This window comes from Pithys albifrons, chromosome 1, assembly GCF_047495875.1.
Source record: "Pithys albifrons albifrons isolate INPA30051 chromosome 1, PitAlb_v1, whole genome shotgun sequence".
NCBI classification, from domain to species: Eukaryota; Metazoa; Chordata; class Aves; order Passeriformes; family Thamnophilidae; genus Pithys; species Pithys albifrons.
This window is the reverse complement of record NC_092458.1, coordinates 26,427,458-26,448,094: the sequence shown is the minus strand read 5'-3', so window position 1 is coordinate 26,448,094 and position 20,637 is coordinate 26,427,458. Positions and strand designations below refer to the sequence as shown.

Sequence of the window (20,637 nt, the reverse complement as noted above, 5' to 3'; positions counted from 1 at the left end):
TACCCTCCATTAGATCAGGTTGCCCAAAACGCCTTCCAACCTGACCTTGAATATTACCAGGGATGGGGCAGCCAAAACCTTTCTGGGTAACCTGTTCCTCACCACCCTCACAGTCAAGAATTTATTGCTGACAACTAATCTAAACATGCTCTCTTTTAGTTTTAATCCATTCCCTCTTGTTCTTTCACTTTTTACATACCCTTGTAAAAAGTCCCTTTCCAGTTCTCTTATTGGCCCCCTTTAGGTACTGGAATGTACTGTAACGTCTCCCAGAGCCTTCTCTTCTCCAGCCTCACCAGTGCCAGGTCTCTCAGTTTTTCTTCATAGGAGAGGTGCTGCTACCAAAGATACAATTCTGTATTTTCCTTTCTCTGCAGCCAAACTTCAACACTAATTTTGAAGACAGAAATGCATTTGTCACTGGCATTGCAAGATACATTGAGCAAGCCACAGTCCATTCTAGCATGGTAAGTAGATGTTCTAGTATACACTTTTGTATTACTTGGAATAAAGGCAGAGGAATGTGTCTTCTTGCAGTTCACTGTAAGAATTATGTTCACAGAAAACAGGTTACTTAACAACACTCCCAGGAGGAAGTAAGAAGAAAAAATGTGCAGCTTTTCTTTTTTTTTCCAATATATTTAATTTTTTTTAAACTGCCTTTCTTCTTAATCCGCCAGTGTCATTCAAGGGTTCCTTGCTTTCCTTGTGCATTTTCCCAGTGTTCTGGGGCAAGTTAGTTGTATTGACAGCTACTACTGTAACTTGAGTGAAAAATTACCTCCATTCACCCAAATTTCCGCTTTTTCTGTCAATTTAGTGGTGTTGAAAGGTTTTTGTTGGCTTCCTCACTGAGGAGTATGTATGTTAGTGGTTTATGGCATTCTTTTGTGTAAGGTATTCTGTGGCTTTTAACAGTTCCACAACAGACGATAAGAATTCATGCCAGTAATTCCATCTCTGCTGATGGTGTAACGTTTTAGGGATACAGAAGAACTTCAAGGCTGCCACTCTTGATCTGTACTGAACTTGCTATCATTTCATGGCATTCTTGGAAAATGAGGAATAATATGTCTTGGAATTCTAGAAGCCAGTTCACAGTTGGTGAAATAAACAGATAAAGCACTTGGCTACATGCTACTGAAAATTATGTATGTTTACACTAATCCACTTTTAAAATTGTTTGGTGACTCCTTACACTGTTTTGATTGTATGGATATTGTTTTACCTCTCTTTTGCCATGTAAGAAAGGATACTGCTCTGCATATGTGGACTCTTTTGTCCTTGACTATTACACCTGGAGGCCCTGAATTTAAAAAGGAAAAGACACCACCCCATCACCTTCTCCCCTCAGATTACCCTTTTTATTTATACTTATAGACCACAGTGTCTTTGGTTTTGGGAAGAAAGATCAACACAAAAAACATCTGAGGAGATGATAATTTTTGTCATTAGATAAGCATAATTGTTACAGTTGTTGATTAATGATCTGATAGGTATTTATTGGCTTAAGTGGGATGATTATGCAAATTCTCTCCAAATGAGGTGTATATTAAAACAGATGACTGAGAATAAATGGAAATTTTCCCTGTTGGATTGTAGGGAAACTGCACATCCATTGCACACAGTATGTCAGCTGAGGCTATGAATTATGCTGATGTTGTTTTACATACATACAGTATCATATATCATTCAGCTTGCAATATATGTGTGTTTGTACATAAACAGTCTGATAAGAGAAATAGGTTTGTTTGGACAAGGGTATGTAATGACAGAAGGCACAGGGATCTAGCCTTTTTGTATTATGATGCCTAATTATACGAGTGTCTTTCCTACAGAATGAAATGCTAGAAGAAGGACAGGAATACGCAGTCATGTTATACACATGGCGAAGCTGCTCAAGAGCCATTCCTCAGGTAAAGGATGAAAATTGTCCTGTCATGAAACGTATGGACTTCTGTCCTGTTTTATCGCGGAGCTGCACAGATGAGCTTTGTCAGTGAGCTCCAAAATGGAGTCTTCTTTGATTCCTGAATTGTGAAGCTGGGCATGTCATAGCATAGTGTCTTTTAGCACCTGGGAACCAGTTGGATTTTATTTTTTTTTAGTAAGTTGCCTGTAGCAATACTCCATGGGTTTTGTGTCAGTCTTACTGGTTCAAGAGTAGTATAGCGGTAATGTGCTTTAGAAGGAAATCTATTGATTGTGAAATCTGTTTGAGGTCAAAATTTCATTTAAGAGAATGGACCCTTCCCACTCCCCAGTTTAATACTTAAATTCAGAACAGGTTTAACAACTAGTATAATATGTAACAACATTCAGGTTAAACATTTAAGTTTCTAAACGTCTTAGGTAGTTACTTTCTAAATGTCAAAACTATGTAGTGTTTTCTTGGTCTGTATACAAAAATAAAACACTGAGAATAAGTGAGAAGTCAGCTTCAAGTGTCTGGAAATGGCTGTACAGATGCGGGATGGGAAGAGTATTAACATGCATCAGAAGACCAAAGAAATTTGTTAGCATGAGCTGACTCCTTCCTTTGTAAAGAATTTGTAATTCAATCATTTTTGTACTGAAATGCAAGGAAGGCATATCCTGTGGTTTAAATATTTAGAGTAGAAGTCAGGTTATCTGTTTTAATTTCTAATTCTGGCCCTATGTTAGTGCATGATTTTGAGCAAGTGGCTTAATGTGGAAAGAATATTGTTCTAACCATACGGAAATGTTTGACAACTAAATTGCTTCCTGTGAGGTAATAGAAAAATCTTAAGGGTTTTTTTTACATGCAATTAAGGTTAGAAGACTAGCATAAAAAACCAAACCTGGAAATTTTTGTCTTAAGTTTGACTCTTTGGAACGATAATGCCTTTTCTCAGGATCTTAATTTCTGAGGCTTTATCAGGGAAGGTTCCGAGTGTAATAATGTCTTTAATTATCCTCAGGTCAAGTGCAACGAGCAGCCTAACAGGGTAGAAATTTATGAGAAAACTGTGGAAGTTCTGGAGCCAGAAGTCACAAAACTGATGAATTTTATGTATTTTCAGGTAAAAGAAATGGAAACAAAGTTTGTCAGTAGGCTTGTAATTTCACATTCATGTTTTGTATACTGCATATTGTGTGCCCAGATACTGAACCTAGTCATTATAATGCAGAAAAAAACTACTGTATTCTCTCACAGAAGGGCAAAATTTCTAGTGCCTATCTTAAAAACTTAGGCAATCTTCTTAAAGACTTTCAGCATAAAATCAAAGATAATTGTGTGTAGTCCCTATGCAGCACATGGGGACAGAGATTTGGCACTTTGGGAAATAGAAATATAATGCATTTTACATGTATACGTAAAAACTTCTCAGAACAGAAATGATTTGCTGGAGAATTAGGAATCCACAAGTCTGGACAACAGAGCAGCAGGTGCAACTTGGCTATGGCAGTTCATAAATGAGGCAAGCTAACCCAGTTGTTGTGACCTGCCAGCCACCCCAGCTGGAGAATAGCAGTCTGTCTTGCTTTCTCCTCCCTTCTGGCAGCTTGCCATCTATTTTTCAATGGACTGAGGATGTTTCCAGGCATTATTCAGAGCTGGAGCAGCTAGAGCCTGCGAGGGCCAGAGCACACAGGAAGAGGAGGCTGAATGAAATGTAGTATTTCCTGTAATCATCCCCAACCAGGGGAGTACAATCTCCTCTCGTTCAAGCAGAGTAGTGCTCTAACAGCAGAACAGATTCCTATTTACATTTGAAGTTGGTGTCTCTTTTGTATTTGTAATTTCCAACTGAAATGGCCCTGGTTTGGAAATAACCCCTCAAATTAACATGTGCTGGGATGACTTTGAAAGTTGACATGTACGGTGTGCTGTGGATGTTTTTTGTTTGTTTGTTTGAAGGGAATGTACCTATAATCTGCCTTTTAATGCATATACACTTCCTCACTAAAGAGCATGAAATCAGTTGTTTTGAAGGGATTTTAAACTTCACAGAATTACAGAACAGTTTGGCTTGGAAGGGGTCTTGAAAGATCATCTATTCCAACCCCCCTGAAGTGATCTGGGGTATGTTCAACCAGACCAGGTTGCTCAGAGCTCCATCTAACCTGGCCTTTGAACACTTCCAGGGGTGGGGCATGCGTCACCTCTCTGGGCAAACAGTGCCTCACCACTCTCATTGCAAAAAACTTCTCCCTTATACCCAATCTAAATCGACTCTCTTTTAGTTTGAAACCATTACTCCATGTCCTATATTTATTTATACTTTTATATATGGGCACAGTGGCTGGAGAGCAGCCAGGCAGAAAGGGCCCTGGGGGTACTAATTGACAGGAAGCTCAACATGAGCCAGCAGTGTGCCCAGGTGGCCAAGAAGGCCAATGGGATCCTGTCCTGGATCAAAAATAGCATGGCCAACAGGACCAGGGCAGTGATCCTTCCCCTGTACTCAGCACTGGTGAGGCCACACCTTGAGTATTGTGTTCAGTTCTGGGCCCCTCAGTTCAGGAAAGATATTGAGGAGCTGAAGCAGGTCCAGAGAAGAGCAACGAGGCTGGTGAAGGGACTGGAGCACAAGCCCTATGGGGAGAGGCTGGGGGAGCTGGGGGTGTTTAGTCTGGACAAGAGGAGGCTCAGGGGTGACCTCATCACTGTCCAGAACTACCTGAAGGGAACTTCTAGCCAAGTGAGGGTTGGTCTCTTCTCCCAGGCAGTCAGCAATAGGACAAGGGGGCACGGGTTCAAGCTCTGCCAGGGGAAATTTAAGTTGGATATCAGTAAAAAAATCTTTCCAGGGAGAGTAATCAGGCATTGGAATGGGCCGCCCAGAGAGGTGGTGGATTCCCCATCCCTGGAGGTTTTTAAACTGAGATTGGATGTAAAGGAACTGGAGTTGGACCAAGGGTTGGACTTGATGATCTCGGAAGTCTTTTCCAACCTAATCAATTCTATGATTCTAATCTGCAAAGAAGAACCTTGGCTCTTGTGTCAGGCAAACTCTGTGGCAAAGACTGCTGGTGGTACCTGTAGCACACATGAACTACACAGAGGTGGAGCTGAGAGGCCTGTACTGATGCCTTGCTAGTTTTGGGTGCTTTGAACATTTTTTTGCTTCATTGAAGCGCTCTTCACTGAACCTGCTCTAGACACATGATGAAACTTTTTCCCTGGAATTGTCATGGCTTTTACTCCCTGTTTCTTTTCTCTTTTCCCCACCTTAGAGAAATGCAATTGAACGATTTTGTGGGGAGGTGAGACGCTTGTGCCACGCAGAGAGAAGGAAGGACTTTGTGTCTGAAGCATATCTGATCACACTGGGCAAATTCATCAACATGTTTGCTGTATTGGATGAGTTGAAAAACATGAAGTGCAGCGTGAAGAATGACCATTCAGCCTACAAGCGGTAAGTGGCAAGGAGGAACAGGAGCCGGGCTTGTGCTGCCAGGGTACAGGTCTCCCACCAGGTGGCAGTAGGTGCTCTTTTCTGGAAGATTTTCTTCAAAATTACTCTCTTGTGTGGGACAGATAACCTTGAAACTGCAGTTGAGCCGTTGAGTATGTCTGTTTTCTTTGTGCTATTCTTCCAGCAGCAAAAGGCTTTTCTGCCTTTTGATGCCAAGCTTTCAAATACTTATGTCTTGGTGTATGCATATTCTTTGCTTAGTAAAGCTTCTCTTTTTGAGAGGAAGCTGGTAATTTTCTGGTCACTTGTGCTACTCTGTTCTATTCTAGGCATCCACTTTTGACATTTATGGTTGAGAGTTGTTACACTTGTTCTTAGGACATTTCAGCTTTGCTGTTTAAGTGTGTTGTGACTGTGGGTGTAGCAGGGAGGGGAGGGGGTGGGATATCAGTAGCCAAGTTTTGTAATTGAGCTACCAGATGGTATCAAGTATCTTCTTTTGAACACAGTGGTCAAAGCAGTAGAGGAAGGCAGCGTTTATGCCAGCTATAGCATCTATGGTCTTTCATAAAGAAAACTATTCAGGCACTGACTATCCAATTTTACTTATGAAGCTTCTACTTACATGAGATTTAATTTCTACCTCCACCCATTGTATTTGTTGTGCCTGGAGACCTCCTAAACTTACCTGGTTTGCCTTTCTTTTTCTTTGGAAGTATGGTTCTAGAGGTCAAACTCTTGTTTTCTGGAAAGCTGACTTTTTCTGGGTTGTTGTGTTGCTTGGATCTATAGAGGCACAACTGCACCCATCAGTTGAAGAATATAGCCAAAGTCTTTGTGTTTTATTGGACCTTTTAACTAGGATGTAGTGGGGGATTTGGGGTAGTAAAACAGTTTATTTAGGGTAAATTAAGTCCATTTCTGTCCTAGTGAACTTTTCACTGCTAGTTTGTTTTTTTTTACTGTTTTCTTAAAACTCCTTCCCTTTTATGAAGCAGGGTCTTGATGCAGTTTTGAGTCCATAGCCTGTGTTTGAATAATTCATTGTTATAAAGCTGTGGCAAAAAAAGTACTGGCCATGCCTGCCAAGTTCTCTTTCTGCTTTATTCAGGAGGTTGGAGGTGGGAGGTGCACTGAGGCTGACAGTCCTTTATGATGAGTGAATGATTCACCATTGTACTGGCACTTAAAGATGGTGTGGACGACTTACAGTTCCCGTGTCATATCCAGGGATGGGTGTGTTCCTGTTGAGTGGAGATGGGTTTGCTTACAAACAGTCCTGGCCAAGGGAAACACTGTTTTTATTTCTGTTTTTAAAGAGCTGCTCAGTTCTTGAGGAAAATGGCAGATCCTCAGTCTATTCAAGAATCCCAGAACCTCTCCATGTTCCTTGCCAACCACAACAAGATAACACAAGTAAGCTTTAATTGTATTTTTGCAAATTACCTAATGCTTTACAAAACTATAAAAATAAAACTCTTCCCGTTTGGTAGTAGTTCCCTGGGAAGGATAACTAGTTGAGTAATATCCTTTCTTCTTTTTTTTCCAGTCTTTGCAGCAGCAGTTGGAGGTGATTGTTGGCTATGAAGAGCTGCTTGCAGATATTGTGAATTTGTGTGTGGACTACTATGAAAACAAAATGTATCTAACGCCCAGTGAGAAACATATGCTTTTGAAAGTAGGTTTCTTTTGGGTACGAATTAAAAAGGAGTGGTGAGACAGTAGACAGATGTTTGAATTCCTGATTGTTTGTGGGTTTGTTTTGTGTTTTTTTAGGGAACCAGATTAACCAAATACCTCAAATTACTCATTTCCTCCCACACATTGTCTTTATTATATTATATGCTAGATATATTTATAAAACTTCTAATCCATTTTTGTTTTTCATAAATTGAAATTGACCCAATTGAACTGCATTCAATTCTGTGGAATTACATTTCTATGAAGTATGACAGCAGAAAGGAACTGCTACATTTTAGTTTAGATATGTGGCAAGTTTGTATAAAAAGCTTTTGGAAGTCCCTTTGTGGAAAGGTTTGATTTTTTTGCTTTTCCAGGTGATGGGCTTTGGATTATACCTGATGGATGGAAGTGTCAGTAACATCTATAAATTGGATGCGAAGAAAAGGATAAATTTAGCCAAGATAGACAAGTACTTTAAGGTTGGTTAAGATGTGATCTTAATATTTGATTTTAAAGGTAATTTCCTTTGCATTTTAAATATAATTAAATAGAATGAAGATTGCTTTTGGATTATAATAGGGGTATATAATGGTTTTCTTTCAATAAGATGTGTTAATAATTTATCTAATCTGATTTATTCCCTGTGTACAGCAGTTGCAGGTTGTCCCACTGTTTGGTGACATGCAGATAGAACTTGCAAGATACATTAAGACCAGTGCCCATTATGAGGAAAATAAATCCAGGTAAGAGGGAGAAAGAAGCAGAATGGAGCATCTGTGCTGGGAAAAGTCAGACCCTTGATTATTTTCATAAGCATCTGTGGGTCTGTGGTAATTAATGGGATTTTCAACTGGTTGTGTTTTTGGTGTGGCTATTTCACTATTAATGTAATTCATGCAATAGATACAACTGAAGAAACAGACTGCTTAAAGGCATTTCTATGCTACTGAGCTCATGCTTGAGTCTGTGACATTTCTTATCACTGGAGTTGAAAGAAATTATTTTTATCTTATACTAATTTCATTTTTATTTTTTCCTTGAAATATGAAACTTTCTGTAAAAGAAATGAAGGATTTTACTAAGCAAGGTGAGCAGTAGTAGTGCATGGGTAAAATAGGCATGTGCACATTGTACATGGAGAAGCAACTTAGCTTGTCTCCCCCCTCTTTTTGATTTGTTTTGGCTAGGTGTGCAGCACAGCAAAATGTTTGGAAAATGCAGCCAGTTGTTGCATAAGTGGGTCCATGGTTTATGGTTATCGCTTTGTTTTAGTGAATGTTTCTGTGCTGCTCCAAGGCCTTCCCTCCATGCAGTTACATGCATTTAGAATGTTGTGCTTTGCATTTGAATTCCTGCAGAAAAAAAAAAATAACCTGCATGTAATTGCTAAGAGAAAATCAACAGCAATGGGCCTACTGAACTACTAAAAATATGAGGCTACTTAACATGATGTTCTTGGTAGCATGTTTTTTGTGTGCCTCTTGATAATGTGTTAATAGTATTTTATAATGCCTTTTTTATAGTTGGGAGCATATTGTACGCTCTTCGTAGTTAAATAAGAAAAATTATCCAAAGGTAGCTAGCTGTGTCTTACAGCCAATATCTATACTTCTGCCCTACCTTGCAAACCTTTCTGGTCTTGTTCCTAAGTGTATGATGGTTTGTATTTCATAGCAACAGCCTTTAAAAAGAAAAAAAAACCAAAACACAAAAGAAAAATTTCGATTTTTTTTCTAAAGACTTGGAAGAAGTACTATTTGAACTCGGAAGGGCTGGTCATCACTAAGGGATTGTGCAGCCTTAGAGTTAGAAATATGAAGAGATGAAAGACGAAAGGCCTAAAATAGCAGAGAAGGAGGATGCAAAAAGAAACAAACAGAAAAGTAACGCATTGTGGATCTTTCTTTGCAGTATCAGTTGTGCTGTTTGTTGCCAAAACTGATTTATGTGACAATTTTTTTGTCTTCTGAAACAGATGGACATGCACGTCTTCCAGCAGCAGTCCCCAGTACAATATATGTGAGCAGATGATTCAGATCAGAGAAGACCACATGCGGTTCATATCAGAACTGGCTCGTTACAGCAACAGTGAGGTGTGTGGGATTAGAGCTACATGTGCATCTTTCACATCACTCACTAGCAGTTATTGTTAAGTATCTGAAGAAGAAAAAACCTCAGGCTAGCAAAATGACAAAGCTTGGACACTTGAGTCAAAAGAAGCTGGCTGCAGGGCTAGTGTCCGTTCTCTGCATTATATTTGCATTATTTAAATTGAAATAATAATGACACATCATACAAACTACAATGCCGTTCTGCCTCTTTCCCTCTATATTTCTAGGATAAATATCCTAGAACTTTTGCTATGTCTTTTAGAATATGTTGTCTAGCCCTTACTCCAAATAAGTGCATGTAACAGTTTAAATGAAACTAAAAGTTAAGAGATTAGTAAAAGAAAACAGAAGTGCACATGTATACACACAGATATACATATAGAATCTATATAGAACATACAACTGTATATTGTGTATAATTGATGTCTTGAATTCGTCTGCAACAATATTTTGGTCATTAGAGATGTCTTGACCAAAATCTGTGATGTTTAGCTACATAAGTCTCTGGAAAAACAAAGCCGATATTAATGCAGGAGTTGGTAGATGATGCTGTTTTAATGCTTAAAAGAAACCTATGTACAAATTTGGCTATGGATGCTGGATGTAGCATGCTCTAATGTGGATTTGGGTGTTTCTTGGTTTTGTTTAATAATGCTCTAGGTGGTGACTGGATCTGGTCGACAGGAAGCTCAAAAAACAGATACAGAGTATCGAAAACTCTTTGATCTCTCTCTCCAAGGCCTGCAGCTTCTCTCCCAGTGGAGTGCACATGTCATGGAAGTGGTATGTTATCTGGGAAATAAAAACAGATGAAAAAGAGGTGGCGTGGTGAGGTTAGACAGAATAAAATGACTTTGCTTTAAGGGAATGAAAAATGCATGTTGTGTTTTCACGGTATCACATAATATTCTGAGTTGGAAGGGACCCACAAGGATCTTGATCTCTTAGTTCCCTTCTTCCTTCACTGCTTTTCTCCTTCTGCTCCAAACCCCATTCTTAAAAGGAAGGCACATGATGTTCTCAGAGTTTAGGAGTAATGTTGTTGCTTTGAAGATTCAGTAGCTTGTGCAGTCTCACACAGTACACTCAACTTGCTCTATTTAATGGATAGGCTGTTGCCTCTGAACCTTTACCAGATGTTTTAATGTTGCTCTTGATATGTACATTTTGTAGACTAAGATTTCATAATTTTCTTCTAAACATGGTTTAAAATTATATTGTTAGAAATATCCACACTGACATGCAGCTACTCAGGAGGTGATAGAATGGCTCCAATTTGCTCTGCGTAGACATCACCACTTGTTAAATAGAAGCATGTATGGTCTTAACACACAAAAATGGATGGACAGGCTCCCATTGGCTTTAGATTAGGCTTATAGTCAAAAGGAAAGTAAATGCAAGGAAAGGAAAATTTGAGAGGATATGAGAGAGGGGAAATAAAGAACCTTCAGTGCTTTTCTCTATATTGTAATAGTTTATCTTAAAAACAGATACTAGGTAGAAAAGTTACTGTAGTTTTTTCCAATAAGAAGCTGCTTAAGGCAGAAATTGAAGAGGAAGATGCAGGAGTCCTTTTTATGCTGCAGGCACTTAGATGAAAGTTATGTGTTCTAGGAAGGGTTGAAACATGTCTTATTGTATGAGAGAAGCCAGACTTGCTCTGCTTCTGCCTCTGATGTCTCAGGGGGCGTCAAGTAATTTGCACTATGTCAATTCGTGCAGTGCAGTCACAGTGGGCATAGCTAGAGACCCAGTTTCTTTCTCTTCTGTATTTTTAACTGCCTCTTTTAAAAGGTTGTAGATGAGTCATGCTTTTTTCCTGGATTATGCTATTCCTATTTAAATCAACAGTGTATTCTATGTTGAAATTCTTGTTCTCCTTTTCTCCTCTTAAGAGAGGTTACTGTCACCTATTCTTGGCCTCTGCAGCTCCAAGACCGACTGTCTCTATTTCTGTCTTCACAAATTGCTGCATCCAATGTCTCTTCATAGTGACAATCTTCCTATTTTAGTGTATCTCTGAAGAAAGTCTCTTATTCTGAGCTCTGTTTTTATCTTCCTCATTCCAGAACAAACTCTGAGCATCACAGGAGAGTTTGTTGGGATATTCTCACTGCTTTTCTTTGTCTTTCTAATTTATATGGATTCTGAGAAGTACTTCTCATATAAATTCAAGTTAGTGTTCACCTTCTCCCTATCTTCCTACTGAGAATTCATTCTGATACAGAGTATCCCAATTATTTACCTGTCTTCAGGTTCACTCAGTGTCCATGAACCTAGTTACATGCATCACGTTCAGATAAGAAGTTTCAGCATAAGTTTGTCGTTTTCTTAACCTTATCAACTTAATGCCCCTCAAAATACTTCATCATTTTTTAATCGTTTCCCCAGTGTCCTCTATGTCACACTTATGTTGCAGGGTGTGATGCTGTCCTTTGCCATAGGTAAATTAGTACTTTTAATCCATTGTGGCAGGCAAATTTATATTGCTCTGTAATCTAACATTTATCCAAAGATGATGTCAAACAGATCTTACTATTCCCTGAACAAAAACCATCAGAAAGTTGTATTTAAATATGAGTAGGATTTTTCACTTCATGTGCCCTAATGGATATTAGATCAGCCTGATATTGCTCTGGAACAATGAGAACTGTGTTTGCAGTGACTGAAAAGGCAGTATTTAAGAGAAATGCATGCTCTGCAGATCATATTGTCACAGATAATACAGCTATTCCCACACATTTCAGCCTAGTAAACTTAAAAATTACACACATGCACCCAAAAGAAGACAACCCTGTAGTTTTCCAGTTGTCTTTTGAAATCTAAATGTAACTATTTGGCCAAGTAGGAAGCTCATCTATGTGCAGGTCTAATGGATTTTTTTTTAATATTCTGAAGTCTTTCTGGGTTTCTCGTGCTTGAAGCAGAGAAGAAACTTTTGACTATGCCAACATTTGCTCAGTAAAAAGTACCCTGAAGTGCGTTACCTGCTGAGTTTGAATTGCGTTTTTTTAGCTAATATAGAATCACTGGTTTTCAGGAAAGTTTTTTAGGGAAAATATTGTTTGAGTATTTCTCAAAGCATGTTATTTGTGTTCAGATGGCCTTTTCATGTTTCTCAGTCTTTTTATTTTATTTTTTGTTCCCCCATCTTTTTTTCCTCCCTCTTTTGCTGCGTGAACTGCAGTATTCGTGGAAGCTGGTGCACCCAACTGACAAATATTCTAATAAAGATTGTCCTGACAATGCAGAAGAGTATGAAAGAGCAACAAGATATAATTACACTAGTGAGGAGAAGTTTGCTTTGGTTGAGGTAAGATAAATGTTTTTTCTTTTTAGGGATTTTCCAAAGATTAATGCTATACAAAGAAGAATGTTCTCTCTAAGCATTTTCTATACCCATTGAAAAAGACAGCCTGCCCTGTGCTGACTCTGAAAACAGCACATGTTCCTCCATTCAATGTATAGGAGGAGCACAGCAAAACTATTCTTTATCTTTTGTAACTGCTGATTCCCCTTTTCTAATTTTCTGTATATAAAAAGGGCTTTTTGAACAATTATACAGAAAAAATAAGAAAAATACAATTTCCTTTTTTTTGCAGGTGATTGCCATGATCAAAGGTCTTCAGGTGCTGATGGGGCGGATGGAAAGTGTTTTCAATCATGCCATTCGTCATACTATTTATGCAGCTCTTCAGGACTTTGCTCAGGTCACACTTAGGGAACCATTAAGACAAGCCATTAAAAAGAAGAAAAATGTCATTCAGAGGTAGTATTCTTGTTTTCATCTTCTATATTTTTTCCTCCAAACCCCAGTAAATTTGTTGCAGACTTGAACAGTTAAGTCCTACCTCTTTAAGTCTGTGTTCCCCTACTAGTCTGTCTGGCATTGATTGGATATGTATTGCAAGTTGAAGAAGCCTGAAGTTAAAAATAAGTGGCTGCCAGCATGGCTACAGTCAAAGTCCAGGCTGTCTTGAGTGTCTTAGGACTACTTCTGAAAGTCTTGTGTTCCCTGTTGATTATTTTTATTTTAAGAAAATATAAATACAGTAACACTGAAAGCAAGAGTAGTGGTGTTATTTTGAAGAAAAGTTTTACTGTCTACTTTATGATTCCAGTGTTTCCTCTCCTTATGTCTCATGTTTATCCCATTCAATCTTTTCTTTGCCTCTCTTAGCGTACTGCCTTATTTCTCAGCTTCTACTGCTTTTAGCTTATTAGCCTTACACTTCTCTTCCAGTGGTCCATCTGCCCACACTGATTGGTGACATTTTGTGACCTTATTTTTTTGTCCCTAATTGTTTGCTTTTAATCTTAACTAGTTTATCATTTGTTTACTTGCATGTTTCATTGCAAAGCTCTTAGAGGTGAAAGTCCGTGGTTAATTAGGTTTTTTGATAAATGCTCAGACTGCCACAAAAGTAACATCCTAAGCTAAAAATAAATTGCTCCAAATTATCAGGCTTGCACGGAGAGTCCTTTTGTCCTAAGATTTTAATGAAATACAGAAATACTGCTTTCATACCTGCTCAGATTTGAGAGGAGACATTTCCTTGATCATTCAGCATGCCACTGGATATGGCTGGTTGTGTTCCTGACAAGTGTCTGAGTTCCAGTTCAGTATTTGGAGCTAGAAGTGTAAAGCTGTATAAATTTCAAACGAATTCTGAAATCTGAATTTCTTCTTTCATTTCAAGCCAGCATTGTCTCCCTTTAGTTTGTGTTATAATCTGCTTTGGTTTGATTGAATATGAATTAAATTCATATGGAATATATCAATTTATATATTCATGTTAATTTGAATTTGGTTTGATTGAATTTTGATTGAACTCCCCATCTGGAGTACTGCATCCAGCTCTGGAGTCCTCAGCACCAGAAAGACGTAGACCTGTTAGAAAAGGTCCAGAACAGGCCATGAAAATTATCAGTAGGGACAGAGCACCTGTTTCATGAAGGCAGGCTGAGAGAGCTGGAATTGTTCAGCCTGGAGAAGACTCTAAGAAGGCCTGATTGCATCCTTCCATTGCCTTAAAGGGGCTTATAAAAGGAAGGGGAGAGAGGGACTTTTTATACAGGCAGACAGTGACAGGGCAAGGAGCAACGGTTTTAAACTGAAGGGGAGGGCAGGTTCAGATTAGGTGTTAGGAAGAAAATGTTTACCCTGAGGATAGTGAGACACTGGAACAGGCTGCCCAGAGAAGCTGTGGATGCCCCATCCCTGGAAGTGTTCAAGGCCAGTTTGGATGGGGCTCTGAACAACCTGATTAGTGGAAGGTGTCCCTGCCCCATAGCAGGGGAGTTGGAACTAGATTATCTTCAAGGGCTCTGGACTATCCTTCTTGATAAACAGCACGGATGATTACTTTGTGGATGTGTTATTCTTGAAGTTGTTGGTGAAACTTTGTTATTGCTTTGAGTTACCCAAAGCTTCTGATGCTGTTGCAAAGTTTCTGTGTTTGTGGAAGAGCGCTTAAAAAAGTAAAGTGTTCTCATGGGTGCACTTGGATGCATACCTGTCTAAAGTCGTGTGAATTGTGTTAAGTGTTTTGCAGGCCATAAGGAAGACAGTCTGTGACTGGGAAGCAGGTCATGAGCCATTCAATGATCCAGCTCTGAGGGGAGAGAAGGACCCCAAAAGTGGTTTTGACATCAAAGTCCCAAGACGTGCAGTGGGACCCTCCAGCACTCAGGTATTTTCCTGTCTGGTGGTTGTGATGTCTGTCAGCAATTGTTGCATGAGTTGTTTTCTCTTGGTTCTGAACTATTTAAAAATTGCAAGTTTTATTGTGGTTTTTTTAAATGCTAGAACTCTACTCTGATTTATATTTACAAAATTATATATGCTTAACCTGAATCCTCTGTCTGGATTTCTGTAATTTTCTACTCTGATGCATAATTTTCCAAGTGTTCAATCTCTCAATTTGATTTACTGGGCAAAAATATTTTCTCATTGAGCTCCTATTATTTTTTAAATAGTATTTTTGAACTATTTGAATTATTTCTTCTCTGACTACTGGTGTGACTGGTGACATTTTTTTGTTAAATCCTATTATTCAGTAGATGTCTAGTAGTTTTAAAATATGTTTAAAATATAAATGCCTGTAAAATATGGGCAAGTATTTGACTTCTGACAAGATTCCTCTTAGTCTTTATTTATTAAAGATAAAGCTGGTCCCTAAAATCTATCTGGTATGCTGCTGCAGATAAACCAAGAGGTATTTCAACTGTTTGCTGTGGTAGTCATCGAAATCCCATACCTAGATGCTTGTTCTTGTTACAACCGTATAATTATATTTTTTATTTTATTTGTGGATTTGTTTGGAGAGTGTATGGTCTGATATTTAGAGCTCATCTGAGAAAATGAGGTACTGAGCCCTTTGGGTGAAAAATTGAAGGCAATTGTGGTTTGTGAAGACAATCTTTTAATACCTAAAATCTGTGGAAAGGAGAGCATGTATGGATAACAATCTTGGGTAATAAAAAGTGACTTAATTTGTGACTAGATGGGTTTAATGAAGGTTTTGTTTTGATAATTGCAAAAAATCAATTTGATTTCTAATTTCCTGGGGTAAAAAACCCAGCTGAATATTACCACCAGTGTGCTTCTCCTGTGCTTTAAGGGCTTTGCTTCACCTGCTGCAACAGGCTGTTTAGAGTATGTGATTCTGTCTGCTTGTTCTGTTCTTGGGCTGGCACACTTGTCTTTCTCAGCTGACAGGAGGAAGAGAGGTCAAATATATTGATTTTACATAGTTTTTTCTCAGTTTCACGCAGTTCTAAAGTGGCTGTGTATGAACTGGTAATTGGTAATACTTGGAAATCTTTGCAAAATCATTTGATAAGCCAGTGTCTCTGAGCATCCTCTGAAATGAATAGGAACTTTTCCCCATTGCTTGGGGGAGCACCGGATTGCGGTGATTATTCTGGACAACCTTTCTGTATGACCTCCTCTGCATGCTTACTGTGTTGCTTTTCATTTTTAACCAACTAACGTAGTTTCTCTGCTTCTGTTTCCCCTTCTTTATTTACCCATGTGTTTTTATTAACGGATTCTCTTTCCCCTGCCTGCCCTGTCTGTTGGTTTTTAGCTCTTCATGGTTCGCACTATGACAGAGTCCTTAAACTCTGCTGAGCTGTTGAAGCAGCTCAAATCTCTGGGATTGGAAAAGCTATTGCATGTGACACACAAGTTTCTGAGGCAGTCCTACATCTATCCGCCTCTTTTAAACTTTGGTGGTAAGACATTACTTATTACTTTTACTTTTTGTGGTGATGTGAACTGTTCCACTGCAAATGGTCTGCTGCTGAGTGTCAGTGGAGGTCCCCCTGGCATGGGTAGGCATTTGTGCTGGTGCATAGGCTAGTGTTGCATCTGTTCCTCTTGCCTGAAAGGCTTTTATCCACACAGTGCCAGTTTTCAATTTGAAGTGGAGCAGTCGCTTACTGATAGTAATTCTCAGTGTTGCTCAACTAATGTACCATGTGTATTTTCCTTTTTTCCTCCCCTTTCCACCATAATTGTTTCCTTTAATGATACAGCTTTACATGGTGAGAACTATGTTAGAGTCCCTCATTGCTGACAAAAGTGGTTCCAAGAAAACCTTGAGAAGTAGCCTTGAGGGGCCCACCATATTGGACATAGAAAAATTCCATCGCGAGTCTTTCTTCTACACTCATTTGATAAATTTCAGTGGTAAGATATGTAGATGATCAGTGTCCAGCTTAGCATGTCCTAACACCTCTAACACGACCTGGAAAATGTTTCCGATTGCCTAAGTCAACTTACCTTTGGTTTATTTATCAAAAGCCTTGGTCTGTCCAAACTTTTTCTGAAACATGGTATTTAGTATTGTGGTGGGGTTTTTATTTTGACTTGTTACATGGTTGTTTATAATGCGTCAAATTTCCTATTGTTATCTCCCTTTTCTATTTTCTTTATGTATGTATTTATTTAAACAAGGGACAGATAAGTCTGTACACATTGAAATTTTAAAAAGGAAGTGGTTTTTGTGTTTTGGAAGATTTTTTTTTTTGTTTTTGTTTCAAGTGCAGAGGAAACAAATTCTCTGTTGTGGTAAATTTGATGTCATTTCACTACTCTTGCTATTCAGTTAATTGTAATCGGAAACATACTGTCCTAAAGAATTCACCTACTGACATTGAGTGTATCTAGTCTTTGTCATCACCATGCTTTGTTGTCTTTTATTTTTGTTCTGCTACTGCTCTCCTTTACCCTCAGAGAAGGGGAAGCCTGTTAATGTCAGACATAGTGCTGCTGGGGAACTGCACTGCAGAAGGCCTTCAGAAGGTCTTAGTGTAAAAAGTTCATTCCTGTTTTAGTTCTCAAGCCTTCTGCAAAAGAAGGATTGTGCCAAGTATTTTCTGTAGAGGTGGGAAGCACACTTCTGTGCCTTTGACATTGTCCTTAGGAACTTGTTGGTTTAATCCCTACTTCATGTGTCTGTTTGTCATTTCCTGCCCATCTAATCAACAGAAACATGTGGAGTGATTCAGTCCTCCATAGGGAGAAATGGCACTGGTGGATCCAGTGAAATTTTGTCTCCTTCACCTGCTGCTTCCCAGGTTCAGTGTATGGCTTTCTCAGCCCCCAAGTGAGAAATTAAACTAGAAATCCCCTTTCGCTGGTGTACCTAGTTTTTCTGTTTAACTCATAGTCTGGTCCACTTCCACTGTTTTTTTCTGTAATAAGGCACCACTCTGGGGGCCAGTGTGGAGTTCAAAACTCCTTGAAAAAGTCATGGGCTTTATGTTTTGAATTTGGTTTACCTGTTTGGCCTACGTATAGCTCTAGTGACTCACACCTGCTTTTTTTGTTTCACATTGCATCATCAGAACTGCAGTTGTATTGTACCTGATGTATTTTTATAAAAAATGTAATTCTCCCTTATTTATTCTGAAAGAAACCCTGCAGCAATGCTGTGATCTGTCCCAGCTGTGGTTCAGGGAATTCTTCTTAGAGCTGACCATGGGTAGAAGAATCCAGTTTCCCATTGAGATGTCCATGCCTTGGATTTTGACGGATCATATTTTGGAGACAAAAGAGGCATCAATGATGGAGTAAGACCCACTTGTGCTCTTCCACTAAATGATTATTCTTTATGATTGCCATTCTTTATTATGACATTACTGCTTTAGATGGTTTTAACAAGCAGTCATTGAGAAGGTATTCTAAACCTTTATACAGTTTGTCAGTTAAATTTGCCTATTTCCAGATTCTGGTAAGTTTTTGTCTTGAAGTGAGTAACTGGATTACTAAACCTTTCATATAAGTATCATTGCATCAGCCACACATTTTGTTCCCTGAGTGAGTTTTCCTTACTTACTCTTCAAAGATGTGACATAAAATGTGTAGTAGTAAAAGCCTGTTTCCATTTTGATGGAAAGACACATCTAGAAAACTAGTTTTAAACTTCAAAAACTTATCTACACCCTTTCTTGAACTAACAAAATACTTTCTTAAAGGAAAAATGTGATACTTTTTATATAAACCAAAAAAGAAAAAGACCCTGTTTGCATGAACCAGGTGTAAATTACAATATTGGCTGGCTTACACCACCCTGACTGCACCATTCTGAAGAATCATAACTTTTATACAAATGTAACTTTCCTTTTTTATTTTTTTTTCACTCAGGTATGTTCTGTATTCTTTGGACCTTTATAATGATAGTGCTCATTATGCACTTACTAAATTTAAGAAGCAGTTCCTCTATGATGAAATTGAAGCAGAGGTAAAGTAACCTTACCTATTGGAGAAAAATAATCTGTACCTGAGTGTGAAAATGTTGCTAAAGGCCAAGACCTAGATAAGAGATTCAGAAGAGTTGGAAATAACAAAAAAACGGAGAACACCAAGCAGAAGATGGGTAACTGGTTGGGTGATACATTGTGAGGAAGCCTGTAGACCTGTGCAAAATGCCTCACATTAATACTGAAAACTGAATGTCATATTCTCTTGAACTGGGAAATTTCTGTGTATTAATTTTCTCACTCTGTTTGATAAACAATGGGAGGTCTTCGATAAGCCCCACTTTGTTCATTTTGAGTATCTCTAAATGCCTGGTTTTTTTCCCCCCTAAGGTAAACCTGTGTTTTGACCAATTTGTCTACAAGCTGGCAGACCAAATATTTGCATACTACAAGGCAATGGCTGGCAGGTACCTATTCCAGCAGTGTGACCTTTTCTTCACATGTGTCTGCTCTGCGTTGCTGTTTAATGTAATGTGAATGTTTTCTTCCTGTCTTACCAGCCTGCTTCTGGATAAACGGTTGCTTTCGGAGTGCAAGAATCAGGGAGCACCCATTCAGCTCCTGCAGTCCAACCGCTACGAGACTCTGCTGAAACAGAGACATGTTCAAGTGAGTTAACCCCTACTATGTTGTCTTGGAGTTGCTCGGAACTTTTCCAATAGGTATTTGTGTAGGTATACAAAACTCATTCTGTCCTTTATCTTTTGTCATCTAAGCAGCGTAACTGAACATTTCAGATCTGCTTTTTTGTCATATTAAGGAGTAAGTTAAGGAAAAAAAATGTTAAAAGATCCTGTTTTAATGCAAATGTCTCTTGCAGTTAAGCAAACACAAGCCAAATAGGCATGTCATGGGTGGTGGTAGCCTTGTCTTCCCAGTAATGTCTTTCACCAGTTTTCAATATGTGGTTGGCACAATGTCACGAAAGCTTAAAGTGCTGATATAAATACTTAAGTGTAAATGCAACATTTAATTTTACTTCCTTTTGTGAGAAGTGGGATGTAAATTTTAGTACCTCATTTGCTTATGAGTGTAAAAATTTTGTCCCTCTGCTTTGTTTCAGTGTGTTTGGAGTGCAAATTCACAATGTGAGAGTGTTAATCTGTGGAGTCTCATAGCGCTGTGTAGAGTTTGTCTCATAATCTGACTTTCAGTTCAGAACTTCATAGCGTGTTTTTCTTTAGCTTCTTGGTAGGTCAATAGACCTGAACCGACTGATCACTCAGCGCATTTCAGCAGCCATGTACAGGTCAATGGAACTGGCAATTGGCCGATTTGAAAGTGAGGATTTGACTTCTATAGTGGTAAGTGCTGTGTTGCAGTTTTGCCAGATCACTGACACAGCAGTTGTGGTCTAGGTGCTACATTTGTTTTGTTTTAATGTAATTTATTTTAAGTTTTTATTTATTTGCATTGAAAATCATAAACATCTAGCCATTTTTTAAAAATCTTTTTCTTCTACATTATAAATTGGTATTTGTGTTTTAATGGGAGAACCATTAGGACTTCTGGATTTGCTGGAAGTCCTCTATGTATACTTGAAGCAAATAGTTGTACTGTTACTCCCGAAATGAGAAGAGGCTGAATGAAAAACAGACAAACTTGTTTACCCTAAAATCTTAATTAAATGCATATAAATGGGAACTGATTTAAGAAGTCTCATTAGAAAAATAACAAAACTCTTCCTT

At 38.5% G+C, this 20,637-nt stretch overlaps 1 protein-coding gene across 2 annotated transcripts in view; it reads left to right on the top strand.

The window, feature by feature from the left end:
- Window positions 1-20,637, top strand: part of CYFIP1 (cytoplasmic FMR1 interacting protein 1) — a 77,226-nt gene that overhangs the window by 18,917 nt on the left and 37,672 nt on the right. Inside the window, exons 3-21 of one of the 2 annotated variants that reach the window (XM_071547909.1) lie at window positions 378-467; window positions 1,839-1,916; window positions 2,943-3,044; window positions 5,203-5,384; window positions 6,704-6,800; window positions 6,934-7,062; window positions 7,442-7,546; window positions 7,719-7,810; window positions 9,043-9,160; window positions 9,839-9,961; window positions 12,366-12,491; window positions 12,781-12,947; window positions 14,724-14,871; window positions 16,270-16,417; window positions 18,103-18,259; window positions 18,834-18,930; window positions 19,280-19,356; window positions 19,450-19,558; window positions 20,134-20,253. In XM_071547909.1, the coding sequence (XP_071404010.1) occupies window positions 378-467; window positions 1,839-1,916; window positions 2,943-3,044; window positions 5,203-5,384; window positions 6,704-6,800; window positions 6,934-7,062; window positions 7,442-7,546; window positions 7,719-7,810; window positions 9,043-9,160; window positions 9,839-9,961; window positions 12,366-12,491; window positions 12,781-12,947; window positions 14,724-14,871; window positions 16,270-16,417; window positions 18,103-18,259; window positions 18,834-18,930; window positions 19,280-19,356; window positions 19,450-19,558; window positions 20,134-20,253 (2,265 nt within the window). Of the gene's footprint in view, window positions 1-377; window positions 468-1,838; window positions 1,917-2,942; window positions 3,045-5,202; window positions 5,385-6,703; window positions 6,801-6,933; window positions 7,063-7,441; window positions 7,547-7,718; window positions 7,811-9,042; window positions 9,161-9,838; window positions 9,962-12,365; window positions 12,492-12,780; window positions 12,948-14,723; window positions 14,872-16,269; window positions 16,418-16,720; window positions 16,875-18,102; window positions 18,260-18,833; window positions 18,931-19,279; window positions 19,357-19,449; window positions 19,559-20,133; window positions 20,254-20,637 lie in introns of both variants that reach the window. The other variant, XM_071547901.1, reaches the window with a different exon arrangement.